Source organism: Oryx dammah, unplaced genomic scaffold, assembly GCF_014754425.2.
Source record: "Oryx dammah isolate SB20612 unplaced genomic scaffold, SCBI_Odam_1.1 HiC_scaffold_1, whole genome shotgun sequence".
Lineage (NCBI taxonomy): Eukaryota > Metazoa > Chordata > Mammalia > Artiodactyla > Bovidae > Oryx > Oryx dammah.
In genome coordinates, this window is record NW_024070185.1 from 93638841 (window position 1) to 93661333 (window position 22493).

Below are 22493 nucleotides of genomic sequence, written 5' to 3' on the forward strand. Positions count from 1 at the left end.
AATACTCTCAGTAGTAGTAAAGAAAACTATTCTTCTTCTTAGTCTTATAAGAAATTTATAAATCAGAAACCTGTATAATTATCTCAATATTAAACTGCCACATCTGTTCTTAGAGACCTCATGAGAATGTCACCTTTTGTTTCTGGAGCTTGTATTATAATCCTGTTATTCTTAATTTTTCTTCTAAAGCTTGGATTTCTTTGTTCCCACTGGCATGATCCCATGTCAAACCTCAAAAGAACTGTGCATTTCTAACCACTACATCTCTGGCTAGAAAAAGCTTCTTTCATTCCGCTTTAACTGCTCTTTATGGTAGCAGTGTTTGGGAAGTGTGAAGTGTTCTGATTATTTAATGAGAGAAATGAACAGTGATGGAACTGCGTGGACAGATGGTTTGAGTCCCAGATTTTCTATCATGTTACTGTGACCTTAAAAGGCAGAGAAAAGAACAGGGGATGGTTGTGAAGAGTAGTTTCTTTGGAAGATTCCCCCAGCCATATGCCATTTTCATTCTTTTCAGCACTATTTACTGTAAGAAACTGTAGAATTATCACCACTACTATTCCTAGAGGGAAAAATCTTTAAAGCTAGTCTAAGGGTCTTTTTATAATCTACTTTTTATTCATGTGTAGTTTATGCTGAGAAAAAACTTAATGATAATAGAATACTTATCATTTTTTAATGGCTCAGATGGTTAAGAATCTGCCTGCAATACAGGAGACCTGGGTTGGGAAGATCCCCTGAAGAAGAGAATGGCTACCCACTCCAATATTCTTGCCTAGAGAATTCCATGGACAGGGGAGCCTGGCGGGCTACAATCCATGGGGTTGCAAAGAGTCAGATGTGACTAAGCAATTAACACTTTTACTTTCACCATTTTGTATAAAGCTGAAGAGGAACTTAGGAAGGAAGCAAAAGGTTCCCCCTTTTAAAACTTTGCTCTGCATGTTCTGCATGCCTTCAGAATGATGTTTTGGTCATAAGATTGAATTATGATTACAATATTGATAGCAAATGATAAAGTTATAGCTACTAGGGTATCTACCTGTATATCAGGCACAATGATAGGTGTTTTATGATTTACTCTCAGATCATCCTCCCAGGTTCCCTGTGGGTTAGATATTCTCACTCCCAGTTAGATATGAGGAATCTAAAGCTCAGAAAAGTGAAGTAACTTGCTGAAGGTTCTCTGGCCATTAGTGATAGGGCCAAGATTTGACTTAAGACCTGTTGGATTCTTAAGCCCAAATGCTTCAGTCTAAGAGTTAATAGGTTAAATGAGTTAATACGTGTAGTAATGCATTTAAAACAGTACCTGGCACATAGTAAGTACTGTATAAGGATTAGCCACAGCTGCAACTGTAATTACCATATTATTATTCTTTTACTATTACTATTCATGTTGCACTGGTAAAAGCATAGGACTTTCAACCAGTGTTAACTTGTATTAGTTACTCTGGGTAAGCATTTTTTTCCCAGGTCTCATATTTCTTCCATCTTTAGTTCTTAGTCTAAGCCTATACTTTCACCTAAAATCTAAATTCTCTTCTTAAATATTGTCTAGATTTTTAATATTTATTTTTCTTCTCCAAGTTCCAATCACCAGTGATAAAAGGTGATGAATAAATATATTAACCTTGCCTCCAGCTGTGAAATTTGCATTCCATAGCTTTACAGTTCTTGTAGATGCCCAGATTCCTCTGGATTATTTCTTTCCTTTACATCTGAATCAACTAATGTAAGTGGAGGCCAGAAGTTTAAGAGGTAATAACAATGGTAATAACAAAATTTAACTTCTGTTGAATATTTACTGTGTTCTAGGCACTATGACAAGCTTTTATATGCATCTTCTCATTTAACCCTCACCACAAATTTATAAGGGTGGTTTACTGTCAGCCTCATTTTATGGATGAGGAAATTAAGGCAGAGCTAAGACTCAGACTTGGGCCATATCACTTCAGAGCCTGTATTCCAACCCGCATACAATACACTGTCACCACAATCTCAGTCATATTGTTAATACTCCTTCTGTGAAAAGAGCCCTTCTGTTTATTGACATTGTCAGAATATTACAGCTACCTCTGTATCCACTGATAGAAAATTTACTACCCCAGGGCTAGTTGTGGGTTCCTTAGACCTTCTGTTATATGCAGCTTCTGCTTACTGTATAGATCTTCAAAAAAATTGGATTTGTCCTCTGTGGGACAAGACTTATCCAAGTGTAACTCCTATATAATTTAACATTTCATTTCTGAAGAATTTATTTGCTAACTGCTATGTGCCAAGGATTCTGATGTAAATATAACTTAGTTTCTGCTCTCAAGAATCTCATAGTCTAGACCGTGAAACAGATATTAAAGTATTCTATTGGCAGAACATGATTTAAATAGGTGTCATGTATAGTTGAGATACAGATCAACTCTATCTAGAATTAGTGACAAGGTGTGGCATAAAATATAGAGAAGTTTGTTAGATGGACTTGGGAGGAATATGGAGAAGGGTCTAATAATAGGTTTATTGAACTATTTTTATATTTAGATTGTTTCCATTTTTTATTACTAAAAAATTCCGTGAGCGTCTTTGTACATTAAGTGAAAGTTTTACTAGGGATTGTTTCTTTGAATAGATTCCCAAAAGTGGAATTATTATCGTTTGATTGTGCTGTTTGAGAACTAGAGGGGTAATTGGGCAATCTTCTGATAACAGTAAACATACAAGATTTTACCCTCAGTGTTTTGTTTTATCCTTTGACTCTTTTAAGGCACTTTGCAGATCTACAGGCCTCCTCAGTCGTCCTTGTCAGCATGCTTTATTCTCCCTGCCTTTTTTCCCCCTATTTTTTAAAAAACAGACAGCTAATTTTGTGATAATTTTAGATTCACAGAAAAGATAATATAATGAGTTTCTGGATACAGTTACCCAGTTTACCTTAATGTTAACATATTGTTACCATGGTACTTTTGTCAAAACTATGAAACCAGTCTTGGTGCATTACAGTTAACTAAATGTTATCTGTTCTTCACCAGTTTTCTTGCTAATATCCTTTTTCTGCTCTGGGATCTAATTCAAGATCCCACATTGCATTTAGACCCCAGCCTTTTGAAACTTGATTTTGGTCCAAGATTTTAAGTATATCACTAGTAGTACCAGGTTATTAGACATCATTCTATATCCCAATTCTGCTATGCAAGGGTATTGAGTTGCCTCCATTTAGAAGTTGCTCCTCAGTTCCTCTAAATGGAAATAAATCTCCTCTTCCTTTGAATTTCCATAGATTTTTCTTTTCTGTTTACCTCTCTTATGGTGTATTTGGGTACTTTTGCTGATTTATCTGTCGTTTCTGAGTTACAGGTAAAATCAATCCTGATAAATCTATCAAGCTGAGTGAGACCTGAGCATTACTGGAAACTAATATCAAGTCCTCTTAAACACAGTCTGTAGTGTTGCCTTAAGATGTAGGGGTGACCCTGGATTGATGACTTGATCCAACCTAGCACCTTTGGAGAATCAAAGCCATGAAGTTGTTTGCTCAGTTATTTTCAGTCACAGCTTCAAAAGAAGTAAAAGTGGTATTGGTTGTTGACTCCCCACTCATAGGCTCTCTCAGCTCCATAGATTGATAACTATGCTTCCATAGTTTTAGCTCTCAAAAAACACATTTCTCTTTTGAGTACTTACAGCTGTGAAGCTAAAAAGACAGATTTGAATAATTTCTTTAAATAAGTGCATTTAAAACATTAGCTTTACTAAAAATGATGTCATATTTCCAACTCTGTTTATACCTTCATATTTTACAACATTTAGACTATATTTAGGCCTCCTTAATTAACCCCCAAACCATCAAGGGCGGGGACACTGAATGCATATTATACAGTAATTGTATTTATTATACACTATATAGAAGTGGCAGTTCTTCATTTTTTTTTTAAGAGAAGATTACCTCATAATGAATAATCAGCTTTTTACTTATGTGAAATAAATTTTGTTTTTAAGACATATTTTGTTGTTTGAATATATAAGAGACTCTATAAGGTAGTATTCTGATAGAAATGAAAACAAATTTTCATTAAAATTTTAAAGAGTTCATAGCAGTTTTATTCATGGTAGCCAAAAATTGAAAGCAACCCAAATGCCCATCTTTTGGTGACCAAATAGACAAGTTATGGTATGTTCAAACAATGGAATTCTGCTTAGTGACAGAGAGGAACCAACTACTGATACATGCAGTAACATGGATGAATCTCCAAAACCTTAAGTGGAAGAAGTCAGATAGGCAGAATATGTACTATGTACCTGCATTTATTTGAGATTGTAAAGCAGGCAAAAAGCAGGCAAAAGCAGTCAAGAATATAAAAAGGTCATTGATCACCAGGGGCCAGGGTGGATTGACTGTATGCCTGCCACAGAAGCACAGAGAGCTTTAGGGAAGCAGGGTGGTAGAAATGTTTTATATCTTGATTATTTTAGTGGTAACCCAGGTATATATATCTGTCAAAATTTGAAATGGGTGCTTTTCATTATATGTAAATTGCACCTTGAAAAACTGATTTAAAACATTGAAAAACAAAAAAAAATCTATGACTTAGAAAATTTATGCTAAGAGAAAAGAGCCCAAGATCACAGGTTGAAGCAAGAGGATATCTGGGACCAGAAATCATGAATTTGATCAAGGCAGACCTAATTGCAATGATAAACTTGGAGCCTTTTGCATCAGCTTGGACAAATTGGATAAGCTGACATCAAAATAAAAGAAGCCTTTTATATGTTTAGTATGAAATTTGAAATCATAACTTAATCTCCTTTTTTCATTATCTATTATATCAAAAAGGAATACTATACAAATTGTCTGAGACAAAGCAAGCACAGCTGGAGTCTAATTACTTGTTAATGAGCTAAAGATAAAGTTTTTGAAAGTTATGCAGTAGAAATAAAAATGTCCAGAGGCTTTGTCCTGTGACCTTAAAGAAGAGTTTTGTGCATGCTTTAAATGAATAGTTTTTGATATGGTCATGAGGTATGTGCATTCAGCTGTTAAATAATACAAGCTTTAATTTGTCTACTCATTGGTGATATAAATTTCTTCTAGTTCTCTAGTTTAGTTCTGTCCTATGGAGATTGCATAGGAGAGTTTGCCAATAGAATAGATGGGATCACTCAATTCACAGTGGAAGTCAGTGGAATACACAAGGTTCAATGGGTAGAATTTTATCTTATAAATATATATATGCTATATATATATTCATTATATGTTAGAAGTTTGGGACAGGATTGGTGTATGGGATCAATAAGAACCTCAGAAAGACTATATTCTAGCCCAGTCTATGAAAAGTTTGTTAGCCATATCTCTATTATGTCTTTTGCTTCTGTATTATCTGTGGTGGGATTGTGAGGAGTTTAGTGGAAGAGAGATGGTTCAAAAAATACTAGTCAGCATGCTGTAACTTTGGTTTTCAACAGTTGATTCTTAGAAATGTTCAGGAAACTATGGGCAGAATCAATGCTAATGACAGGATTAATGTGGCAGAGTAATTCTCACTTTGTCATATTCCCTTTGCTCTAAATATTACTGATGGATATATCTAAAACACATAGCTGAGCTAAAAGAGAATGGAGTAAATAATGAAAAAGCAGTATTTAAAGAGAATTTCTATATTAAAGACAGATAAGCAGGATAAATTGAAGAAAGTGGGGAAAACCACTACACCATACAGGTATGACCTAAATCATATCCCTTATGATTATAGAGTAGAAGTGACAAATAGATTTAAGGGAGTAGATCTGAACAACAGAGTACCTGATGAACTATGGATGGAAGTCTGTGATATTGTACAGGAGACAGGGAGCTAGACCATCCCCAAGAAAAAGAAATGGAAAGAAGCAAAATGGCTGTCTGAGGAGGGTTTACAAATAGCTGTGAAAAGAAGGGAAGAGAAAAGCAAAGGAGAAAAGGAAAGATATACCCATTTGAATGCAGAGTTCCAAAGAAAAGGAAGGAGAGAAAAGAAAGCCTTCCTCATTGATGAGTACAAAGAAATAGAGGAAAATAATAGAATGGGAAAGACTAGAGATGTCTTCCAGAAAATTAGAGATAAGATGGGCTCAATAAAGGACAGAAATGGACCTAACAGAAGCAGAAGATATTAAGAAGAGGTGGCAAGAATACACAGAGGAACTGTACAAAAAGATCTTCACAACCCAGATAATCACAATGGTGTGATCACTCACCTAGAGCCAAACATCCTGGAATGTGAAGTTAAGAGGGCCCGAGGAAGCATCACTATGAACAAAACTAGTGGAGGTGATGGAATTCCAGTTGAGTTATTTCAAATCCTGAAAGATGATGCTGTGAAAGTATTGCGCTCAATATGCCAGCAAATTTGGAAAACTCAGCAGTGGCCACAGGACTGGAAAAGATCAGTTTTCATTTCAATCCCAAAGAAAGGCAATGCCAAAGAATGCTCAAACTACTGCACAGTTGCGCTCATCTCACATGCTAGTAAAGTAATGATTAAAATTCTCCAAGCCACGCTTCAGCAGTACGTGAACCATGCACTTCCAGATGTTCAAGCTGGTTTTAGAAAAGGCAGAAGAACCAGAGATCAAATTGCCAACATTTGCTGGACCATGGAAAAAGCAAGAGAGTTTCAGAAAAATACCTATTTCTGCTTTATTGACTATGCCAAAGCCTTTGACTGTGTGGATCACAATAAACTGTGGAAAATTCTGAAAGAGATGGGACTACCAGACCACCTGACCTGCCTCTTGAGAAATCTGTATGCAGGTCAGGATCAAATAGTTATAACTGGACATGGAACAACAGACTGATTCCAAATAGGAAAAGGAGTACATCAAGGCTGTCTGTTGTCACCCTGCTTATTTAACGTATATGCAGAGTACATCATGAGAAACGCTGGGCTGGAGGAAGTACAAGCTGGAATCAAGATTGCCGGGAGAAATCTCAATAACCTCAGATATGCAGATGACACCACCCTTATGGAAGAAAGTGAAGAGGAACTAAAAAGCACTTAATGAAAGTGAAAGAGGAAAGTGAAAAAGTTGGCTTAAAGCTCAACATTCAGAAAACTAAGATCATGGCATCTGGTCCCATCACTTCATGGGAAATAGATGGAGAAACAGTGGAAACAGTGGCTGACTGTATTTTTCTGGGCTCCAAAATCACTGCAGATGGTGACTGCAGCCATGAAATTAAAAGACACTTACTCCTACGAAGGAAAGTTATGACCAACCTAGACAGCACGTTAAAAAACAGAGACATTACTTTGCCAACAGAGGTCCATCTAGTCAGTTCAGTTCAGTCGCTCAGTCGTATCTGACTCTTTGTGATTCCATGAACTGCAGCACACCAGGCCTCCCTGTCCATCACCAACTCCCAGAGTCCACCCAAACCCATGTCCATCAAGTCAGTGACGCCATCCAACCATCTCATCCTCTGTTATGCCCTTCTCCTCCTGCCCTCAATCTTTCTCAGCATCAGGGTCTTTTCAAATGAGTCAGCTCTTCGCATCAGGTGGCCAAAGTATTGGAGTTTCAGCGTCAACATCAGTCCTTCCAATGAACACCCAGGGCTGATCTCCCTTAGGAGAGAGAGGACTGATTGGATTTCCTTGCAGTCCAAGGGACTCGGAAGAGTCTTCTCCATTACGACAGTTGAAAAGCATCACTTCTGTGCTCAGCTTTCTTTATAGTCCAGCTCTCACATCCATACATGACCTCCTTGGACTACATGGAGATCCAACCAGTCCATCCTAAAGGAGATCAGTCCTGGGTGTTCTTTGGAAGGACTGATGATAAAGCTGAAACTCCAATACTTTGACCACCTGAAGCGAAGAGCTGACTCATTGGAAAAGACCATGATGCTGGAAAGATTGAGGGCAGAAGGAGAAGGGGACGACAGAGGATGAGATGGTTGGATGGCGTCACCGACTCGATGGACATGGGTTTGGGTGGACTCCGGGAGTTGGTGATGGACAGGGAGGCCTGGTGTGCTGCAGTTCATGGGGTCACAAAGAGTCAGACATGACTGAGTGACTGAACTGAACTGAACTGAAGCAGGATAAATAATAAATCTACATCTGGATGCTTCTTAAAGAAACAATAATACCCAAATCAAAAAAATTTACAGGTTACCAGAGACAATAGATTGCTCATAGAAGAAAAGCAGATATACCTCAGCAACAATAGAGGACAGAAGATAATGGAGTAACATCTTCCAAAAGTTGAGGAGAAATAACTCTCAAGTAAGAATGTTATGTACACTTAAAACTAGTACTCAAGAGGGAGGTCAAGATAAACGCATTTGCATATGTACAAAGACTAAGAAAGTTTATTTTTTACAGATGTACATTAAAACTCTATTTAAGAACCCAGAAGGAAGAGTTGATATATATGGAATAATGGTGGCCACAGAAATGGATTAAACATCTCAGTAAATTTGTTAGCTTTTGTCTGGTTTACAAAAAGATAACAGTATGTTAAAAATAAGTTGAGAAGGAGATTTGTTATGTTTTCAAGGAATAAGTATACTAAGTCCCATGTTAAGAAAGAGTATAAAGATTCTGCATACATTTAGTCTTTATTAGAAAATTTTATAGTGTTACATTTGTTGAAAAATAAACAGTAAATATTACAGACATTAATTCCTACTGGATAGAAGTATTATTTAAAACTTCCAGACAAGCAGAACAAAAGATAATTTATAAACCTTTACCAATCCAAATGAAAGTAGGAAAGGTGGGACAAAGAAAAAGTATAGTAAACTGAAAACATGTAAAAGTAAGCATAAAATAGTCAGCATTGTTACATGTGTGTTGGATACTATTCTGTGCACTTTACATTTATATATTCATTCTATGCTAATATCTCTCTGAGGTACTGCTAGTACCCTCATTTTATAAATGAGGGTAAAGCACAAAGAGATTGGCCAAGGTCACACAACTAATAATTGGTGAATCCAGGACATGAAATCAGACAATCTAGCTATAGAGTTCAAAATATGTCCAACTACATAATTTATTACAGTAAATATTCACAGATTAAGCTAACCTATAAAAAGATAAAGATCATCAAATAAAATACCATTTAGCTATAACATGCTTGGAAAAAGCAAAATTAAAGCAAAACCACACAGGAGGCTTGAAAATTATGGGGATGGAAAAGATATACCCCAGTATTATTAACCAAGGAAAATTGTACTGTAATTTTAGTATCAGACAAAATAGAATTTTATTGAAGGGAATGTTAAAGGATGTTAAAGGATTAAAAGGCCCACTACATAATTTTACAAAGGAATAGTCCACCAAGAAGAAAAAATATTTATGACTGTAACTGTAATGACTGTAGCAATATACCTTTGAAATATATAAATTGAAAACTGATGAAATTATGATGAATATTTGACATGTCCACAATTATGGTGGGAGATTTGGTAATACTTTTATTTTAAAAACTGCTCATTCAAGCAAAGAAAATGTCAGTGAAATGAAGTGAAAGTCGTGTCTGACTGTTTGTGATGCATGGACTATAGCCTGCCAAGCTGCTCCGTCCATAGAATTCTCCAGGCCAGAATACTGGAGTGGGTAGCTGTTCCTTTCTCCAGGGGATCTTTCCAACCCAGGGATTGAACCCAGGTCTCCTACATTGCAGGCAGATTCTTTACCATCTGAGCCACCAAGGAATCCCCAAAATATTGAAGATATGGATAAAATCAACAAGCTTGATCTATTTGATGTATTGATATATAAAAGTCTTCATCCAGCAAATGGTGAATACATTTTCTTATCCACTATAAATGGAGCATTTACACAAGTTGATAAATGTACTACATATCAAAACTTGTAGAATTCAGTTAAAAGGATAGAGGTAACCTTGTAGCCTTGAAAACAGTAAGTATAAAAGAATAGATTTTAAAAAATAAAGTTACCAACTGAAGAAATTAAAAGAACAGCACAGTCAGCCCAAGGAAAGTGAAGAAAGGAAACCTAGAGAAGAAATTAATGAAATAAAAAAACAGTATCAAAGACCAACAAATCAAAATGCTAGTTCTTAAATTATAAAAGTTAAAATTAATGACAGTATTCAGTACTCAAACCCTGGATGTCTGGCTTTAGAGTTTATGCTCTCAGCTTTGTTACACTGACTGAAAAGAAAATCTGTGGACTACTAAGACAAGTCTCACCAAGGAGCGGTAGTAATACAAGTCTATGCCCCGACCAGTAACACTGAAGAAGCTGAAGCTGAATGGTTCTATGAAGACCTACAAGACCTTTTAAAACTAACACCCAAAAAAGATGTCCTTTTCATTATAGGGGACTGGAATGCAAAAGTAGGAAGTCAAGAAACACCTGGAGTAACAGGCAAATTTGGCCTTGGAATATGGAATGAAGCTGGGCAAAGGCTAAGAGAGTTTTGCCAAGAGAACGCACTGGACATAGCAAACACCCGCTTCCAACAACACAAGAGAAGACTCTACACATGGACATCACCAGATGGTCAACACCGAAATCAGATTGATTATATTCTTTGCAGCCAAAGATGGAGAAGCTCTATACAGTCAGCAAAAACAAGACCGGGAGCTGACTGTGGCTCAGATCATGAGCTCCTTATTGCCAAATTCAGACTTAAATTGAAGAAAATAGGGAAAACCACTAGACCATTCAGGTATGACCTAAATCAAATCCCTTATGATTATACAGTGGAAGTGAGAAATAGATTTAAGGGACTAGATCTGATAGATAGAGAGCCTGATGAACTATGGATGGAGGTTGGTGACATTGTACAGGAGACAGGGATCAAGACCATCCCCATGGAAAAGAAATGCAAAAATGCAAAATGGCTGTCTGGGGAGGCCTTACAAATAGCTGTGAAAAGAAGAGAAGCGAAAAGCCAAGGAAAAAAGGAAAGATATAAGCATCTGAATGCAGAGTTCCAGAGCATAGCAAGGAGAGATAAGAAAGCCTTCCTCAGTGATCAATGCAAAGAAACATAGGAAAACAATAGAATGGGAAAGGCTAGAGATCTCTTTAAGAAAATTAGAGATACCAAGGGAACATTTCATGCAAAGATGGGCTCAATAAAGGACAGAAATAGTATGAGCCTAACAGAAGCAGAAGATATTAAGAAGAGGTGGCAAGAATACACAGAGGAACTGAACAAAAAAGATCTTCACGACCCAGATAATCACGATGGTATGATCACTCACCTAGAGCCAGACATCCTGGAATGTGAAGTCAAGTGGGCCTTAGAAAGCATCACTACGAACAAAGCTAATGGAGGTGATGGAATTCCAGTTGAGTTATTTCAAATCCTGAAAGATGATGCTGTGAAAGTGCTGTACTCAATATGCCAGCAATATGCCAGAAAACTCAGCAGTGGCCACAGGACTGGAAAAGGTCATTTTTCATTTCAATCTCAAAGAAAGGCAATGCCAAATAATGCTCAAACTACCACACAGTTACACTCATCTCAATGCTAGTAAAGTAATGATCAAAATTCTCCAAGCCAGGCTTCAGCAGTACATGAACCATGCTCTTCCAGATGTTCAAGCTGGTTTTAGAAAAGGCAGAGGAACCAGAGATCAAATTGCCAACATTTGCTGGACCATGAAAAAAGCAAGAGAGTTCCAGAAAAACATCTATTTCTGCTTTATTGACTATGCCAAAGACTTTGTGTGGATCACAATAAACTGGAAAATTCTGAAAGAGATGGGACTACCAGACCACCTGACCTGCCTCTTGAGAAACCTATATGCAGGTCAGGAAGCAACAGTTATAACTGGACATGGAACAACAGACTGGTTCCAAATAGGAAAAGGAGTACGTTAAAGCTGTATATTGTCACTCTGCTTATTTAACTTATATGGAGAATACATCATGAGAAACGCTGGGCTGGAAGAAGCACAAGCTGGAATCAAGATTGCCGGGAGAAATCTCAATAACCTCAGATATGCAGATGACACCACCCTTATGGAAGAAAGTGAAGAGGAACTAAAAAGCACTTAATGAAAGTGAAAGAGGAGAGTGAAAAAGTTGGCTTAAAGCTCAACATTCAGAAAACGAAGATCATGGCATCTGGTCCCATCACTTCATGGGAAATAGATGGAGAAACAGTGGAAACAGTGTCAGACTTTATTTTTATGGGCTCCAAAATCATAGCAGATGGTGACTGCAGCCATGTAATTAAAAGACGCTTACTGCTTGGAAGAAAAGTTATGACGAACCTAGATAGCATATTGAAAAGCAGAGACATTACTTTGCCAACAAAGGTCCATCTAGTCAAGGCTATGGTTTTTCTGGTAGTCATGTATGGATGTGAGAGTTGGACTGTGAAGAAAGCTGAGCGCTGAAGAATTGATGCTTTTGAACTGTGGTGTTGGAGAAGACTCTTGATAGTCCCTTGGACTGCAAGGAGATCCAACCAGTCCATTCTGAAGGAGATCAGCCCTGGGATTTCTTTGGAAGGAATGATTATAAAGCTGAAACTCCCGTACTTTGGGCACCTCATGCAAAGAGTTGACTCATTGGAAAAGACTCTGATGCTGGGAGGGATTGGGGGCAGGAGGAGAAGGGGACGACAGAGGATGAGATGGCTGGATGGCATCACCGACTCGATAGATATGAGTTTGAGTGAACTCCAGGAGATGGTGATGGACAGGGAGGCCTGGCATGCTGCGATTCATGGGGTTGCAGAGTTGGACACAACTGAGCAACTGAACTGAACTGAAGACAAGTCTCAAGTGTGATAATTAGGTAAAATGTGGAAAATGATAAAATTTTCTGGAAATAACAGTATCAACTCAAGAACACCTAAATAACTCATATTCATTAATGAAATTGAATTGCTAATTAAAAATCCTCCTTTTCTTTTCCCTACCGAAGACTTAGAAAATCTATAGGAAACTTTTACAATGCCTTCATAGTATAGATTATTCCCTATATTAAATAATTTATTTGGGGGGGAAAAAAAACTTACTTTAATGCATTCATTTTGACTAATAGCAAAACTGAACTTGAACAGTACCAAAAAAAATTTCAAGGGAAATTACTGTCTTAGTGAACACAGAGGAAAATATTCTAAATGAAATGCAAAAGAATAGAATTTTGTAGTGTGTGTGTATTAGTGTAATTCTCAACACTTGAAGATTAAAGGAATTAAAAACTACATGATTATTTCAATAGATGACATTAAAGACATTTGATATATTTCATAATTAACAATAACAAAAGACCTTTTAGTAAACTTGGAGTAAAAGGGATCTGAAATTTCTTTAAACCTGGTAAAGGGAATGTACCAAAGACCTAAAGTAAGCAATCATAATATGGTAAAACTTCAGAAGTGCTTGTCCTTTTCTTAATCGTTAATTAATTTTAATTAAGTTTACTTTTTAATTGGAGGGAAATTGCTTTAAAGTACTGTGTTGGTTTCTGTCATACAACAATGTGAATTAGCCATAATTATACATATATCCCCTCCCTCTTGAGCCTTCCAGCTCCCATCACCCTACCCTTCTCGGTCATCATAGAGTGCCAGGCTGGGCTCCTTGAATTACATAGCAACTTCTCACCAGCTAGCTATTTTACATGATAGTGTATATATGCCTTTGGCTACTTCCTCCATTCATCCCACCCTCTCCTTCCCCCATTGTGTCTGCAAGTCTGTTCCCTACATCTGTGTCTCCATTCCTTCCCTCCAAATAGGTTCATCAGTACAATTTTTCTAGATTCTACATATATGCGTTAATACACAATATTTGTTTCTTTCTGACTTACTTCACTTTGTATAACAGGCTGTAGGGTTTTTTTGTTTTTTTTTTTTCCTGATTTTAAGAGAAGGGCTTCTGAACATAGAAGCCCTTCTCTTAAAAAAATAAAACGTAAGAATGTGTGCTGTCTCTGCTTTTATTAAGCAGTATGCTAGAGGGCTTAGGCACTGCAATTACACAAGAAAAAGACATTAAGAGTTAAAAGTGGAGACAGAATTGGTAATGAGAATAAACTAGTGTTGTTTTGCAAGAAATTCTTTAAAAAATAGCTTTGCTATTCCAACTCTAGAGTTTAATACAAACTTAAGTTTAAAAAGGTCAGATTCGGTTGTAATAGATTCTCACTTAGCCTAGCTAACTAACAACAGTAAAAACAGTGTTTGTCAGTTAGCTATTATGTTTATAGTTTGTACAATTGATGAAATTAGTTTATCCAGCCACCAATAAGTAGTTTTACAAATTTTAAGGATGTCTGTGAGGGAAAAAATGATCTATTCCAACTAAATTCTAACTACTCTTTTTTGCGAAACTAAAATGAAGTAAAAGCGGTATGAAGTAGAAAATAAATGGATTTTTGTGGGTGTGATAAGATCCCTTGAACTTACATTCTGATTGGGGCTTGCTTAGTCTGAATTAAATCTGTTCACATTTTGGATCCTATCTCAGAGCTTTAAAGTAAAAACTGCTTAGGAGAACTTAATCTGGGCTTTAAAAGCTAAAATAACATTGACTATATTATAGTCTTGGTTATTCACTGGTAACCTGGACAGAGTGTGCTGTTCTGAGTCACTTAACACCCTACCCCCACAACTTCCTCTCCACAATCCCATTTTACAGTCAGTTTTTACATTTTATGGTTTGTTTACCTTCCTTCTTTTCCTAGGAAGCTGGGGTTTTCTTTTTGCTGAAAGGCTTAAAAATTATCTGGTGAAAAGAAAACCACAGTTTTAGGGATATTTCTATTTAGGAACAAAAATTAACATTTGGGTTAAATTGTCTTTGAGTAATTTTAAGATTCTTTATATATTTTAAATGTTTTGTTTTTGTTTGTAAATCTTTCATTGTTCAGTGAAAGCTTTGAACATTTTATTTTATGAAAGCTTTGATAAAATTTGTAGTATTCTCACCCACCCTGTCATCCTGGTTTTTCATTCTTTTCAGTTCAGTTCGGTTCCATCACTCAGTCATGTCCGACTCTTTGTGACCCCGTGGACTGCAGCACGCCAGGGATCTAAATGGGATGTTTTTTCATTCTTTTCATTCTTGTACCTCTTTTCTAAAACTGTAGAGGATAAAATTTGAGAGAGAAGTTTCCTGGCCTATTTTACTAGATAGACCATGATTTCTGTCTCATTTCAACTTCAGTGTGTCAACTTGATAAGATGCGACAGGTGGACATTCTGCTGACCAGCATCTGATTGCGGACGGTAGAGACTGATGATGGATGGTTATATCTCATGGCAAAATAAGCAATTCCATGAATATGAGTGTGCAGAGTAAAATTGGGACCAGCAGATGGTGGAACTATGCTGCATCCTATTTCTTCCTCAGCATTGAAATTTGCTGTGGCTTTCTTTTCATAGAAGCCAGCTGGGATTGTCTATTAACTGTCAGCACCTATTGGTTTGGGTAGAAGGGACTTGTTGCTTTCTTTAGAATTGCTCAGCCTGTCATTTTCATCTGTGGCTTTAAGTTCATCTGGTAGTAAAACATGATATTGAGAAGCAAAATATATGAGAACTGACCTTTCCTTGAAGAACATCCCCGTTAGATCCCTTTTTCTATAATATGATTACACTTTGAATCTGTTTTTTCTCTGTTCCTTTTTTATTTAATCCTCTGATATTTTATATTTCTTTCATCTCTGGTATTGCTACTTCAAATCTTATTACTAAAGGTTCTTACCATGTTGTGAAGGAAAGAAATATTTCCCAAAAAGCAACAACACAGAAATAGTTCTCAGAAAGCAACAACACAGTCTAAAATATGAACTATATAACCTTAAATCTAACAAACCTGCTAGTTCCCTTTGTAATATAGAGCTTTTTACTGATCCAAAATACCCTTAAGAAATGTGTTTTAGTAACAAAACTTACTAATTGAAATAATTCTGCTATGAGTTGAGTTAAATTCTTTATAACATATTCCTTGGGCTAGCTTAGAGAGATTCTTTTGCATTTGAGATGAAAGAAAGAAAGGGAAAAAAGGGGAAGGGGTGGGGGTGGGTTCTTGTGAGGAATGGAAGCAAGGAAGAAGCCTGGGAGAGCATCTTAGAGTCATGCCTGTCTTCTTCCCTGAAAAGTCCATGCTGTGAAGGAAGCACCACCTTACACGGATGCTGCTTATTTTAGTGTTCTTTAGTTGGGTTCTTTTAGTAGCAGTTTGAATTTGATAGAGATTTAATGATGTGCAACCTATTAAAAATAAGAAAAAAGTTTGAGACTGAGAACAGAAATTAAAAAGGGCAGATGATAAAAGGCAGAGCAAGAAGAAAGTGGTTTGTATAACTTTTTTTTTCAGAGAATTATTGTTGAAATACAGAACATCCAAGCATAGGATCTCTATTCCTGCATCTGAGGAGGGGGTGGGGTGAAGCTTTGCTTAAAAAGCCAATATATATTGGGTCTTACCTTGTTCACATATTGTGGTATGAAATTCTCACTACTGTACAAGTTAGAAAAAGAGTTTAAGAAATACTCTGACTGAGCCTGGGAATTTCTTCTTTAGCTATCTAGCATTATCAAAAGCCATTTAGGACCACAGTGAAACCCAGGACAGAGAAATTAACTTGACCTGTCACAAAGACACAAGTATTTGTGATGCTGTTGTTGGAAAATGTCATATATTGCCAGGATTGATTTAGGTTCTCTGGCTAACTAGGAAGGTTTTGTTTCCTCTCTCACTTGCTATATGTGCTTCCTTCGATGTATACAAATTTCAAATACTAGAAATGTATTAAAAAAGAATATTTATATATTTATGTATTTAAGGAATTGTCATGGCCAAACCCAAACACTTCCCCAGGGTTTTCCAGATTCTTATCATTTGCCTCCATCTTTTGGCAACTTTTTGCTTTAACTGCAGTCTCAGACAGGCTCTCCCTGCTAACAACAAGGATGGCCACCAGCAGTTCTCAGCTTCCATCCCACAGCTTAGAAACCTCTACACAAGAACACTTCTTCCCCCAGTAGTTCCAGCAGAAATTCCAAGACTGACTTCCATTTGCCTAATTTTTTAAATTCCCTTCCCTGACCTAATGACTGTAATTTACTGGTTAGGTCTCTTTTTTGCCCATCTCTGGAGCTTAGGAATGGAGTCTGCCGCTTTTGGACCATAGGGACTGGGACTAGGGGAGTGAAATTGGGATACAGTTAACATTAGAAAAGGAAGGAGATGCTAGACAATTAACAACAAAATGTCCCCTGTATCTGTTCCCCAAAGCTGTTTAGTGGAAGAGGACTGTCCTTTGGCCCAGAGTACACTAGCTGTGGGTTCCTTAGCTAAACTTCCGCTGTTGGAGCCTAACTCCTCTCCACATGGCCTGTTTTGCCACAGGTACCTGTTTCCCAAGTTTACACTGTGCTGGACTGAGTTTGTAGACACAAAGTTTCGTGTGCCCTGTGAAACCGTCGAATACATCGAAGCCAACTATGGTAAGACTTGGAAGATTCCTATAAAGACTTGGGACTGGAAGCGTTCTCCCCCAAATGTGTCGCCCAATGGAGTCTGGCCTGTTTCTGAGTGGGATGAAGTGATCCAATTGTACTGAGACAGTAGGTCGAAATGGTATTAATAGAATTCCCTTCCTGCACAAAAGGGAGATGACTGTTTAAAAAGATACATGTCAAACATAAGTAGGAACCAAAGAAATATGAGAAGTTTGAAGATACAGAGAGTCCTAACTCCTGAGCCATCTGGTACATTCTCTCATCTGACATTTATTAAGAGTCTCCATGTGCCAGATGAACTAGGTTACAGTGGCGAGGCAGACATGAGTGAGACAGATGCCTGCCTCTTTTCCCCCTCCCTTTGTTAAGCAACCTAGTTCCTTTGAGGGAAACCCCCTCACCCTTTGAAGAATATTCCCTATATAGAATATGATATGTTCTATAAGTGCTTTCAGAATGTTAAATAATGTTTGCACTGGAAGGTGGGCTTACCAGGTGCAATTAAGGAAGGGTATATACCAGTAAAATTTTAACTCCTTTAAGCCTGTATGTTAGGGCTACTTTTAAGGTTGTGGAGGCTGAGTTAATAATCAAGTGGTCAGATTTCAGGTGATGTCAAGAAAAGATGTGAGGCGATTCCTTTTACAAGCAACCTGGTGTGGAATTGATTTAGAGCACTTATATGATTTAGGCATCATATAAGAAAGTGACAGTTTATTTCTAGTCTTGTCAAAGATATGTAAATTTCCATACACCTTCTATTTTCATATTTGAAGTGAAAAGAAAACTTACGTGTGTGTGATGCTTCAATTTCCAGCCATTGTGAGAATATCTTCATTGACCTGATAGTATTCGTTTGACAAATCATTCAAGTGAGACTGTGCTACCAGACATGATTTCAAAAGGGCTGTGATTTCATAAAACTTATTTTCCTTATTTCATTCTCAATCAATAGGTAAAATATGAGAGATTCATGGTCACTTAATATTTTATGAATTTATAATCCTTATCAATCCCAATTTTAATGTTAACCCTAAAATACTAATAGAAATACCTCTACTTTTTCTAAATGTACTCCTCATTGTATTTATTCATCAATTACAGTTCCATATCTTTCACTTATGGCCTGTGAACCAATTTCCATGGTATGTAAACCTGCCTGTTCCCTCTCCTCTTCCAAGACTACATCAGGACTCTGAAATGCACATAAGTGGCAAACCTGGCAGCTGTTCCCCACCTGAGATCATCATGTTTATAAAGTTTGTATCCATTCCCAGTTGTCCTCTCTATTGAATATTGGGGGGGAGCAAGAACTGTAACATCCTGACTTTATCAAGTACTGCCCACTCTGAAACCCCTGGTTTCTTTTCTCCCTTGAAGATACATCTCTGAGTGGGCTGGGATGGCTGTGTCTCCCGATCTCTTCATGAGTCACTTTGATTGTGTATTCTAAGTGACAGGTAAAGGGATATCGGGCATAGGAAGCATCTATTTTTTCTTTGTCCAGGATAGGAAGCCATCTTACATTTTATCTAGGCTGCTTAGGACTACTTTCTGGACCAAACTGGCAGATTTCCTCTAAAACTAGAGAATAATAGTAATATCATAGATGGAAACCAGAAGAGAGAATGGGCTGAAAGTTTTCCTAAAGCAAAGTTGGGAAAATGTACAACCTATGACCACACCACTCCAAATTAAAAAATAACAAAAACTTTTTTTGATACATGATAACCAGTGACCTTCCTCTCTTAGGATGAACTTTCAGTGCATTGTCATTGGGTCTACTCATAAATAACATAATAAAGTTTTTAGGGTTACCAGTAAGCTTGTCCCCAAATGACAGGTCATTGTAATCAACTTTCTCTTTGCTAGAAAATCAGCGCATAGAAATTAGACCCAAATTCTAAATAGCTGAACCTTAACTTTTTCGTGATCGAAAAATTTTAACAGGTAATTTTAGTGTTCCTGGGCAAAATCCAGCTTGTTTAGTGGGAAACGTTTGCGCAAAATTAACATCTAGAAGTGCATACACTACACATTTCTACCCATTTCAGATTGGGTTTCCCACTGTTCGCCAGGGTGGGAGGGTCTTACCCACTCTGTTTAGGTTATTTATTTTTATCTGTCCCTGAAGGGTTCAGAGTCTAAACTATCTTGTGTTCACATTGATAGAGGTTCCATATCTATCCCCCTGTACACAACTGGCTGCTCAAATACCTTTTTTTTTGACTGTCTTCTGGTTTCACAGGCTTCAGATCTTGGATCCTACCCTAAGTTTGCAGAATGAAAGCCCTTCCCTAAACTCTGAAGGCCAGGCTTGCTCTGATAGATTCAGTTATACTTCATTCTGTGCTTCTTAACCTTGCACTCTGCTAAGTGACCAGAGACCTTGGATCCGCTAATCAGCGCCTCATCAGATCACTTTTCTTTCCTCACCTGTGTATTCCAGCAGCAATTTTCCTAATCTGACCATTTCCATGTACAGTTTGCCTGCCTTCCCAGGAGAAAACCTCTTATGTTAACTTGGTAGAAGTTATACATCCATGGATGTCCCCAGAGAGGTCCTGAGAGTCAAAATTGACAGTCTCTCACTTGACAACCAGGTGGCCACTCATTCCTTCTCTAAGCAGGGAGCTCTTGTCCTTCTCACCTCTGTTGCACCTGCTGACATCTGGATCCTGGAATAAAATCTCAATTCTCCAAATGGAGCCATCCTGAGAAGCTGAGCAGTGGGACAAACCCTGAAATATGACCACTAGATGGCAGAATGTGTGCCACCATTCCCCCAAACACGTTAGCACTCATGTGAAAATCAGCTTGCACTTGAATTTTAAGAGCCAGAGGGAGCCTCACTGCAACATTCGTTTTAACCCTTTTATTTTATAGCTGAATAAACAAGCACAGAAAGGAGTGAGCTGAGCAAGAAACAGTTGGGTCTCTTAACTCAAAGAGTGCCATGACTCCCAGTACATGCCTGTTTCACTGATCACAGCACAGGGTCTTTTTTTTTTTTAATTAAAAAATTTTTTTTGGTTGTGTCAGGAAGATCCGCTGGAGAAGGGAATGGCTACCCCACTCCACTATTTTTGCCTGGAGAAAGCCATGGACAGAGGAGCCTGGCAAGCTACAGTCCATGGGATCGCAAGGAGTCAGACATGAGTGAATAGCGCTTACACTCAGCATGTGGGACCTTTGTTCCCCAACCAGGGATCAAATCTGTACCCCTTGCACAGGAAGCACCAAGTCTTAAACACTGGACCACCAGGGAAGTCCCACAGCACAGAATCTTTATGCCTGCTTAACATGCTTGACCGAGAAGTTTACAGGATGTTTTTACCATTCCCCACTTACTATCTTTCTGCTCAGATTGAGAGCCTGAGGTGATAAAGGGAAGTGTTTCTTTCTTGTCCAAAATGCTTACACTGTCTTCATAACTTTATCTAAAACATACCTTATCTCCAAATGGTGAAATAGTTCATGTTTGGAGGCATTAGCCTTTGGTCATGATATTCTTAATATCTAGGAGCATCTGATTCCCTTAGGCTCAAGATGTATCCCATTTCTACTTGTACCTTCCACTTCTCCAGGAAACCATTAGCACCAGTCCACGAAGTACCAGTTTCTGCAGACTCCTTTCTCTTATTCTTTATTGATACTCTCTTATGGATGCAAGTAATTGAGAATAGACTGTGCTCATTTCTTTTTTCTTTGTGACCCTAAACCATGGATTCTAGCCTTTTAGGCTATAAAACTTCAAATGGCACATAGGACAGCAAGAAATTACATAGGAAAGCAGGGGTTTATAGATTGGGACCAGAGCTGTATCTAGGAAACATACTTGTAGTGAGTTCCCACACTCCAGTAAACCCTCACCCACTGTCACAAGGCTAACGCTGCAAATGTCTGTAAGTCCCTAGTTCCATCTTCTGGAAACCGAACAGTTCTTTTGTTCTCCATGTTATCAATCCTCAGGGGACATTTCTCCCTTAAAACCTGGTCAGAGAAAGTGCCACATTCCCACCTTCTAACACATAGTCATAATTTGTAACAGCTTAAAGCCTGGGAAAAATTCTAGTTTTTGATCAGTCAAGAGGATTTCCCTTGAAATAGCAGCTATTTCTCTTTCTTCCTCCTCTTCCTCTGTCACTAAGACCCAGGCTCATTTCAGTTCAGTCGCTCAGTCGTGTCCAACTCTTTGTGACCCCATAAACCGCAGCATGCCAGGCCTCCCTGTCCATCACCAACTCCCGGAGTCTACCCAAACCCATGTCCATTGAGTCGGTGATGCCATCCAACTATCTCATTCTCTGTCATGCCCTTCTGCCCTCAATCTTTCCCAGCATCAGGGTCTTTTCTAATGAGACAGCATCAGGTGGCCAAAGTATTGGAGTTTCAGCTTCAACATCAGTCCTTCCAATGAACACCCAGGACCGATCTCCTTTAGAATGGACTGGTTGGATCTCCTTGCAGTCCAAGGGACTCTCAAGAGTCTTCTCTAACACCACAGTTCAAAAGCATCAATTCTTTGGCGCTCAGCTTTCTTTATAGTCCAACTCTCACATCCATACATGACCACTGGAAAAACCATAGCCTTGACTAGATGGATGTTTGTTGGCAAAGTAACATCTCTGCTTTTTAATATGCTGTCTAGGTTGATCATAACTTTCCTTCCAAGGAGTAAGCATCTTTTAATTTCATGGCTGCAGTCACCATCTGCAGTGATTTTGGAGCCCATAAAAATAAAGTCTGACACTGTTTCCACTGTTTGCCCATCTATTTCCCATGAAGTGATGGGACCAGATGCCATCATCTTCGTTTTCTGAATATTGAGCTTTAAGCCAACTTTTTCACTTTCCTCTTTCACTTTCATCAAGAGGCTCTTTAGTTCGTCTTCACTTTCTGCCATAAGGGTGGTATCATCTGCATATCTGAGGTTATTGATATTTCTCCCGGCAATCCTGATTCCAGCTTGTGCTTCCTCCAGCCTAGCGTTTCTCACGATGTACTCTGCATATAAGTTAAATAAGTAGGGTGACCATATACAGCCT

General features: G+C 37.9%; 1 protein-coding gene across 1 annotated transcript in view; it reads left to right on the plus strand.

Moving 5' to 3' along the window:
- The window catches only part of FKTN (fukutin), a 41511-nt gene extending 19883 nt beyond the window's left edge, over positions 1-21628 (plus strand). Inside the window, exon 9 of the mRNA XM_040241112.1 lies at positions 17333-21628. Coding sequence (XP_040097046.1) covers positions 17333-17546 — 214 coding nt within the window. The 3' untranslated portion in view covers positions 17547-21628. The remainder of the gene's footprint in view (positions 1-17332) is intronic.
- The last annotated feature ends 865 nt before the right edge of the window (positions 21629-22493 follow it).